The following is a 10,116-nucleotide window of genomic DNA, read 5'->3' on the forward strand; positions in this document are numbered from 1 at the left end:
GATGTCGTCTTGCGGGCAGCATCCTGTGGATGTCGTCCTGCGGGCAGCATCTTGTAAATGTCGTCCTGGGGCAGCATCCTGTGGATGTCGTCCTGAGGGCAGCATCCTGTGAATGTCGTCCTGCGGGCAGCATCTTGTAAATGTCGTCCTGGGGCAGCATCCTGTTGATGTCGTCCTGAGGGCAGCATCCTGTGGATGTCATCCTGAGGGCGGCATCCTGTGGTTGGTGTCCTGCGGGCAGCGTCTTGTGAATGTCATCCTGCGGGCAGCGTCCTGTGGATGTCATTCTGTGGGCAGCATCTTATGGATGTAGTCCTGCGGGCAGCAATCCGGTGGATGATGTCCCGTGGGCGGAGTCCTGTATCCTGTACTGCTGAAGGACTAGAGGATGATGAAGGCTGTAAACTGTGCAGCAGCAGATTCAGATCTTCAGTCTCTGATTTTAATTTATTTACAGGGTGTTTCAGCTGTAGGTAGGAGTGTGTAATAGAGAACAGGACAGTGTTTAAGAACTCAAGCAGCACTGCTGCTGTATGTGTGATTATAGAGCTGCAGAGTGTCCTGCGGGATCAGTGGAGATGATGAGCAGGTCTGGGAGGGAGTATCTGGTGGGGGTTTGCTGTTGGTGCATCTGTGATGCACGGCTGCAAACAAAGCGTGCACACTCACCACCATTACCCACGCGCCCCCACGCACACCCGGCACGTAGTCCTCGTGCACGCTTCGTCTAGACGGTGTGTGTGTGTGTGTGGAGGGGGAGCAGTCTATTAGTGTGTGTGTGTGCACATCTGAGGATGAGCAGAGCACTGTCTTATATTAAACCACCTTAATAATTACAGTATTACATAATCCAGCAAACGTATACTCACTGTTCTATTACTGTCTATTAGTGCTTATGAACCAATGCAGAATATATATTTTAAAATAGTGCAATAGAATTCAATAAATGTCTTTTCAATTGAATTAGTCTTATATAAACTAATACTCTTGGCCCTATTTTAGTAATCTATAGGGTAGCCGTTCTGCACCATGCATTTTGATTTAGGACAGTGTGTCATTGTGTCTTTGCTTTCGTAACGACAGGGAAAGTACACAAGACTTGCCTTGGGTATGTTAATCATGTTTTGGGCGTAACGCAAAATAATAAACCAATCAGAGTGTCTCCCAGTCCCTCATCATTCTCTTTAAGAGTAGAACCAGGTGAGCTCTGTCTTTGGTGGATTGCTATTGTAACGGTGCAGCTACCTGGACGTGTTCAACAAACTCTTCTCAGCAGAGGAAACTGAGCTGCTGGTTGACGCTGTGAAGGAGCTCCAGCAGCTCATTTACGGGAACAGCAATGTTATTTTATTTACTATTCTGTTTATTGTTGATGTGTTGCTGAGATAGCAATGAACATCTGACTGTTGACGTCTAGGTCTGTCTACATCTCTTGCAGTGTAATTATGATACTATTGATGTTAAGTAATTCAGGCTTTAGTCTACCATTGGTTTCAAGCCTAATTCTACTAATTCTAATTTTTGTATTTTTCTTTGTCTTTTCCAGGCTGTTCCAGGAGGCTGGATGAGAAGCTGTGACCACAAATGGCTCCTCTGAACCAAACCTTTCCAGGTCAAACTGGACCCTGACCCTGGCGATGCCATCCACGTGCCAAGGCAGGTGACCTACCTGCAGAAGGGAGACCCAGCCTGTCCCTACTGCTTTTAAATTCACTTTTCCTCCTAAACCCCCCTTTAGAAACTTCTGTCATTTTGTTACCCCCTTCACGACGCCTCACCACGCACCACATGGACTTCTCGGTGCCGAGGTGACACCCTGGTCTTGTTTTTAACCCCTCGTGGCCCTTCCCTGGCAGCTGTACCACCGCTAGAATGCACAAGCTGAAGGCCGGCTGTGGTCCTCCTGCTCCAGACGTCTATGAATTCTCGCTGGACCAGGATGAGACCAAGGTGGTGTCTCCGCTGGCCAAGTTCATCCAGACGGAGCACCAGCACGCCGGGCTCTTCACCCTGCCCCAGCAGGAGCCGCCGGGAACCAGGAAGAAGAGGAAGCGCTGCGGGATGTGCGCCCCCTGCCTGCGCTCGGAGAACTGCGGCAGCTGCAGCAACTGCCTCAACCGCAAGGTCGGACATCAGATCTGCAAACTCAGGAAGTGTGAAGAGCTGAAGAAGAAGAGGAGCACCTGGCAGGTAAGCTGGATGTTCTGACCTGGGGTGGAGTGGCTGGGACCGAGGGGTCGATTTCAGATCAGGGTTGTTCATGTCTTTGGTAGTTTGTGAAACGGTGGTTGAAGGGATTGATGATTCTGGTCATGTTGGTCAAAACCTCTTGTTGTTGCAGGTCCTTCCAGTTGACTATCTTGGTCTTGCACTTTTTGATGGCAGTTGACTGTCATCAATTGACTTATTCAGTAGGTTTCGTCTTGCTGGTCAAGCAGTAGGTCCATAAGGTCTTGGAGGTACTTCTGGTTGTGTTGCTTAACCAGCTTGGTCTTGCAGGTCTTGGTGGTCAATCAGCTTTGTCTTGTGCTGGTCATGGTAGTGGATTGATTTGCTCTTGCACTTTTTGCTGGCCATGTTGGTGAAATGGTTGGACATGCTTGTCATGCATTTTGACAACATTGGTGAACCAGGCGATGCTGCTCGACCGGCTTGGTCTTGCTGGTCAAGTTGGTCAACCGTTTTGGTCTTGTTGTTTGGAGTGGTCAACTGTTTTTGGTCTTGATGGTTGGTTTGGCCAACTGTTTTGGTCTTGTTTAGGTCGGTCAATTGTTTTGGTCTTGTTGTTTGAGTCTGTCAATAGTTTTGTTCTTGTTGGTCATATTGGTCAATCATTTTGGTCTTGATTGTTGGGTTGGTCAACTGTTTTGGTCTTATCGGTCATATTGGTAAATTGTTTTGGTCTTGTTGGTTGGGTTGGTCAACCGTTTTGGTTTTGTTGTTTGGTTTGGTCAGCCGTTTTGCTCTTGTTGTTTGGGTCTGTCAACTGTTTTGGTCTTGTTGGTTGGGTTGGTCAACTGGTTTGGGCTTGTTTAGGTCGGTCAAATGTTTTGGTCTTGTTGGTCAGGTTGGTCAACCGTTTTTGTCTTGTTGGTCTGGTTGGTCAACCGTTTTGGTCTTGTTGGTTGGGCTGGTCAATTGTTTTGGTCTTGTTGGTTGGGCTGGTCAACCGTTTTGTTCTTGTTGTTTGGGGTGATCAGTTGGCTTGGTCTTGCCAGTCAGGTTAGTAGACCATGTTGGTTGGCCAGCCTTGTACTGGCTTGGTCGTACTGGTTTGATTTGCTGAATGGTTTGGTCTTTCTGGTCATGCTGGTTATATATGGTCATGTTCATCTGTTAACTTGTCATGCCAGTCATGTTAGCATGTTGAGGGTAGTCCTGGATCTTTTATGCTCTACCTGACATTCCATCACATTCCTCATCTGTCCTGTCTGAACTCGTCTACATGTCTTCTAGTTTTCTTCTACCTGTCCTGACTGTCGTTTACCTGCTGGAAAAGCAGTTACCTGATGTCATAAACGTGATTCAGCCACAGTGAAGTGGTCCTCCCTGTAGTTACAGTTTTCACAATTGAGGAAACGTCAGACCATCCCATAATGCCTGAGGGATGACACTCTGGATGGTTTGGTGTGTTTTTTTCAGTCCTGACTCACCTGTCCAAAGACTGGAGGTGTATAAAACACACCTGTACCATACAGTGCAGGGATTAGCATTGACCGTTTCAGCTGATTTAAATGAATTGTTGCTTTAATATCAGAAATAAACATAACATGCCATTATATCCACTTATCTAGCCTTTAGCAGTTTACTCCCTCTTCATGATTTACATCTGAACATCTGAAGTTATAAGGAGTGTTAATTCTGAACGGCTTTTTAAATGAGGCATAATACAGATCAGCCAATCAGAACCAGTGTTTCTTCAGGGATTTTATTAAAACAATAGCAGCAGACCCCTCTTTCCAAAAAATTAAAGAGCAGGGAGCTCCCCAGCAGGGAGATCTGAAAAACGGCAGGTTTAAGTTCATTTTTACTCACTACTCACATTAATGACTAAACCTCTTTAACTGACTGTTTTGCAGCTGAAATACAGCTCTGGAAAAAATGAAGAGAGCACTTCAGTTTCTGAATCAGTTTCTCTGATTTTGCTATTTATAGGTTTATGTTTGAGTAAAATGAACATTGTTGTTTTATTCTATAAACTACCTCAAATAATGCAAAGAAAACAAGTTCATATTCATAAAGTTTTAAGAGTTCAGAAATCAATATTTGAGGGAATAATCCTGGTTTTTAATCACAGTTTTAATTTCATGCATCTTGGCATCATGTTCTCCTCCACTAGTCTTACACACTGCTTTTGGATAACTTTATGCTGCTTTACTCCTGGTGCAAAAATTCAAGCAGTTCAGTTTGGTGGTTTGATGGTTTGTGATCATCCATCTTCCTCTTGATTATATTCCAGAGGTTTTCAATTTGGTAAAATCAATTAAACTTTTTTTTTTTCCAGAGCTGTATACGAGCTGTACAGGACTAGGATAGTAACATTAACCTTGCTAACTTAGTCTTAGCATCAGTGTGCAAATGTGCAAATGCTGATGCTGGTGTGCATACATGACTTTTTGGATGCAACAGCGTGCATCCCATGTGTGATGGGCTTTACGTAACTTTTCCAATGTTCTGAACAATTGGAAAACACCAATACCCATTTTTTTGAATATGCTACTTAATTACTACATTACTTAATGAATTAAAAGTCCTGTAAGTATACCCAAGGTTTTACAGTCATTTTAGTGGGTTTCTGAAGTATAGTGGGGGAAAAAAGACACAATCCTTTGTTTAGTAGAGTAGGGTTTGATTCCCTACATGATTTCACAAATAATGAATTAATAAAATTAAAACTCTTTATTGTTTAATATATTTTACATGTAAGAGTTCTACGCTGTTCTCTGATTGGCTGCCACGTGTATGGTTCAGTTATAAATGAGGGTTCTTAACTTAAAGAACAGTTATAAACCAGTTTTAATGTGGATTACTCAGCACTTCTTCAGGCTATTGTTCTCCAGAACCTGAGGATCCAGATGTTCTGCTCTTTGTTTGCTTGTTTGCTTTGCACTGTTTGTTGAGTGACAGTTGGTGGAGGGTTAGTTGAGTGTGTGTGTGTGTTGGTGGGTGTGTGTGTGTTGGTGGGTGTATATTAGTTGCTAAACTGGACTCATTAAACACAGTGTGTTCATACAGTGGGTAAGACTCTGAATGCTCTGGCTGATCTGTTATTGGTTCAGAACCTGTTTGTTGGACTGGGATTTAAACAGGGATTAAGTCTGGTTTGGGATTAAGTTCTAAATCCTTCTTTAGTCCGGCCTGAAACTTTGCTTTGGGTAAACAATCCAGATGTATTTTCACTTTTCTTCTTTTTTTAAAAGAGCCAGGAGATGATCTGTCGGTCGAATGTGTGTGGCATCTAGTGTTTGACCAGTGGATTGGACGTTATTCCATTGTTTGAACTGGTTTATTCCACTTTTTTCTTGTTGAAAAATAAAAAATCCAACCAAAACTGGTCCAAAACTGTACTAAAATTGGTTATTTTAGTTGTATTGAGTGTTTAACCAGTTGATTGGATGGTATTCTATTGTTTGGATTGGTTTATTCCAATGTGTGCCTTGTTTAAATAATAGAATCCAACCAAAACTGGTTCACAACAGTAATAAAATTGGTTATTTGACCAGAAAATTGGACGTTATTCCATTATTTGGATTGTTTTATTCCAATTTTTGTCTTGTTTGAATGGTAAAATTGATTATTTGAGGTGTACTGAGTGTGTGAACACTATTCTATTGTTTGAATTGGTTTATTCCACTTTTTTTTTGTTGAATTGTAGAATCTACCCAAAACTGGTCCAAAACAGTACTAAAATTGATTATTTGAGTTGAATTGAGTGTTTGACCAGTTGATTTGATGTTATTTCATTGTTTTGGATTGGTTAATTCCAATTTGTGTCTCGTTTGAATGGTAGAATCTAACCAAAACTGGTTCAAAACAGTAATGAAATTGATTATTTAAGTTGTATTGAGTGTTTAACCAGTGAAGTGGACATTATCCCATTGTTTGAATTGGTTTATTCCAATGTGTGCCTTGTTTGAATGGTAGAATCTAACCAAAACTGGTTCACAACAGTAATAAAATTGGTTAATTGACCAGTGAATTGGATGTTATTCCATTGTTTGGATTGGTTTATTCCAATTTTTGTCTTGTTTATATGGTAAAATTGTCGAAATCTAACTTTAAGCAGCCAAAACATCAATCAATAAATCAATTAAATCAATACCTTTATTTTCACTCTGTAGTAAATTGTTGTAACTCTGTGCAGCTGGGAATTTACTGTATAAAGGGACTGAAAAAATACAATTAATATTGAAATCAAGTATTTAATTATGTTAAGCTAAAATAAATAACTTCATAAAAAACTAAATATAAATAAAATAAATGTTAAAAGCATTAGAAAAACAAACAAATACAAATTATTTAAGATTTAATTAAGAAAAAAAAATTATTTACAATAAAAGGAAAAAGTGGACAGGCCAAAATTTAAGCAGCCAAACAAAAAAAGATACACATAATTAGATTAACAAAAAATAACAAACACAAATAAAAAAAATAATAGTCAAATTGCTAAAAATAACAATAAGATTATAAAGAAAGTAAATTGTAGAAATTAAAAAATGTAAAAATAAAACAAAATAAAAATAAAAAAGTGAAATTTCAAAAATTAAAATAAATAAAAGAGTGAAATAATTAAAATAAATGAAAAGGTAGAAGAAACTGCATGTTGAGGAGTTTAGTGTCGGGTCGCGGAGCTGAAAGAAGGGGTCGCCCCCCCTCCCCCGGGTCCTCTGTCCCGTGACCTCTGACCCCGGGCGAGGAATGCTCCCGGTTTATCTTTCCCTCCACAGAGCCGGAGTGTGTTTATATTTTACACAACATAAACACAGAGTCCTGCTGATCACCGAGAAACACATTCAGATACAGAGAGATCACCAACCACACATTTATTAAATATATTTCTTTAATGCTGTTTAGAACCTTATCTTTAACTCTCTATATCATAAATTATATTATTCCAGAGAAAACATCATCCTAAGGTTCTTTACATTTCTTTTCTTGGGAGTCCCTGTGGGTACAGCAAACTCAGATTTATATTTTTAATTTTTATAACAAACTCATAATTTAAATAATTAGTTTTTAAGCAAAGAAGCTCCAAAAACAAGCAGGAATTTCTAAAATAAAAACACTGATTCATCTCATCATAATACATCTAATAAAATAAAAACAACACATAAAATATTTACAAAAATATGAACATCCAAATATACTTCTTAGACAGACAGACAGACAGATGAATATACAGACAGACAGACAGAGCGACAGACAGACAGACAGACAGATGAATATACAGACAGACAGACAGAGCGACAGACAGACAGACAGACAGATAGACAGACAGACAGATAGACAGATGAATATACAGACAGTTAGATAGACAGACAGACAGACAGACAGACAGACAGACAGACAGACAGATAGATAGATAGATAGATAGATAGTCAGTAAATGTAACATTCAAATATACTTCTTAGACAGACAGACAGACAGATGAATATACAGACAGACAGCGCGACAGACAGACAGACAGACAGATGAATATACAGACAGACAGACAGACAGAGCGACAGACAGACAGACAGACAGACAGATAGACAGATGAATATACAGACAGTTAGACAGACAGACAGACAGACAGATAGATAGATAGATAGATAGTCAGTAAATGTAACATTCAAATATAGTTCTTAGACAGACAGACAGATAGATAGACAGACAGACAGACAAGCAGACAGACAGTCAGACAAATATATAGATAGATAGTAAAATGTTTGCAACAAGAATGTGAACATTCAAATATACGTCTTATACAGACAGACAGACAGCTAGATAGATAGACAGATAAACAGACAGACAGACAAATATATAGATAGATAGTAAAACATTTGCAGCAATAATGTAAACATCCAAATATACTTCTTAGACAGACAGACAGTTACATAGATAGACAGATAAACAGACAGATAAACAGACAGACAGACATACTTACAACAAGAATGTAAAAATCCAAATATACTTCTTAGATAGATAGACAGACAGACAGATAGACAGATAACACAGACGTCCTTTTCCAGCACAGTGATGATCTATAACTGTAGAATATGAACTGGTTTGTTTGAGTTTGGTGATGTAAGGTTTGGATATTACCTCCCGCAGTGGACAGTGCAGTGCAGTGGAGGGTAATGATGGTAATGATGGTGACTGGCGGCATCTGGCTAGAACTGTCCGTATGAAACAGAGACGTGTTTTGGTCTGTTTTGGTGTTTAATAATATAATAAAAGTTACAGTAAGTACAGTATCTATGAGGGATAATGATAGCATTCTTTAACTTTAATGGGACATGTGGCAAAAGTCATGGGACACCATAGTTAATCCTGTCTCGTGACTTTTGGCATGCCAATATGTATTATATGAGTGGGTGTGGGTTGCTTCTTGTGACTCCCCATCCCCCGCTCACACCCCCCCCCCCCCCTCACACACACACATACACACACTTCCTCACTTCACTGAACTCAGGAAAACACACACACTCTCTCTCTCTCTTTAACACACACACACACTCTGTCTCTGTTACACACACACACACACACATCCAAAAACTGTCAATAATTACTTCACCTCTAACTATGTGTATTTTTTGGTTATTAACCTTAAATTAACCACTGTATAAACTGGTATCTATTTAAAATGAGTTTTAATAATATAGATGTAAATCTATTTGTGTTAATGGTACTTATAATATAATATAATAGTATAATATTATAACAAATAATAAATAATATATGTATAAATTATAAATTAAGATTTTAAGTTCTGTCCATTAATGCTATTCTGTATAAAACAGCTTTGAAACTTTTACTAATAATTCTAATGATTATTTGATATTATAACAGTATATAAGTGTGTGTGTGTGTGTGTGTGTGTGTGTGTGTACAGTGTGTGTGTGAGGGTGTAATTCTCTGACAGGGCCGGTAGGTGGGTTTAGTGTGTAGAGTGGGTTACAGTGGTCTTCCTGAACATGTGGGACGGAGTTTCACTGTGAGGAACATCATCTCAGAATATGTTTTTTTAATCTAGCATTTATTGTTTTATATCTTTTTATTCCATTTTATTGTTTTGTCTTATATTTTATATTATAATACTGTATATTTTTATATTATCTGTTATTAGTAGTAGTAGTATATGTGGGTTTGAAGTGAAGAACGCCTACAGTGGACACATTACACTGAACCAGAAACAATTATATGGCATAAAAACATGACAGACAGACATACAGACAGACAGATAGACAGATAGTCAGTAAAATGTTTGCAACAAGAATGTAAACATCCAAATAAACTTGCCAAAACGTGCCTGAGGTTAGTATACATCTTATTGTATTCTTATTATTTTTTTTTTTTTTGTCTTTTCATTATTACAAGATGTATAAACATGGTCTGAGGTCAGCATTTATTTTACTCTTATATATTTATTTATGTATTTATTCAGTCAGTAAATTAAATATTATAGTTCTACAAACCTGATCTGAGTTCTGCATTTATTTATATATGTATGTATTTAGTTAGTTTGGTATTTAGTCAGTAAATTAACTGTTATAAACCTAGAAACTAGGTCTGAGGTCAACATTTATTGTTCTCTTGTTTGTATTTATTTATTTATTTATGCGTTTATTAAGTCAGTAAAGTAACTATTCTAATTTTATAAACCTGATTTTAGAGCAAAAAATATTATTCTCCTATTTATGTATTATTTTATTGGTCTGAGGTCTGCATTTAGTAATAGAAAGTATTTTCATTTTATTTATTTGTTTATATATTTAGTCAGTAAGGAGTGAGTGGGTTAGTATATTACTGTGATGAGCTGATCTGAGGTCAGTGTTCAGTGTTGGTGTATTTACCGGCTCAGTGAGTGGGTTAGTATAGGACTGTGATGAGCTGATCTGAGGTCAGTGTTCAGTG

At 38.5% G+C, this 10,116-nt stretch overlaps 1 protein-coding gene across 1 annotated transcript in view; it reads left to right on the forward strand.

Moving 5' to 3' along the window:
• The window catches only part of tet3 (tet methylcytosine dioxygenase 3), a 75,423-nt gene that overhangs the window by 2,393 nt on the left and 62,914 nt on the right, over positions 1 to 10,116 (forward strand). Inside the window, exon 2 of the mRNA XM_022664714.2 lies at positions 1,547 to 2,190. Within this exon, the coding sequence (XP_022520435.2) occupies positions 1,873 to 2,190 (318 nt within the window). The 5' untranslated portion in view covers positions 1,547 to 1,872. The remainder of the gene's footprint in view (positions 1 to 1,546; positions 2,191 to 10,116) is intronic.

This window comes from Astyanax mexicanus, chromosome 22, assembly GCF_023375975.1.
Source record: "Astyanax mexicanus isolate ESR-SI-001 chromosome 22, AstMex3_surface, whole genome shotgun sequence".
Taxonomy (NCBI): domain Eukaryota; kingdom Metazoa; phylum Chordata; class Actinopteri; order Characiformes; family Acestrorhamphidae; genus Astyanax; species Astyanax mexicanus.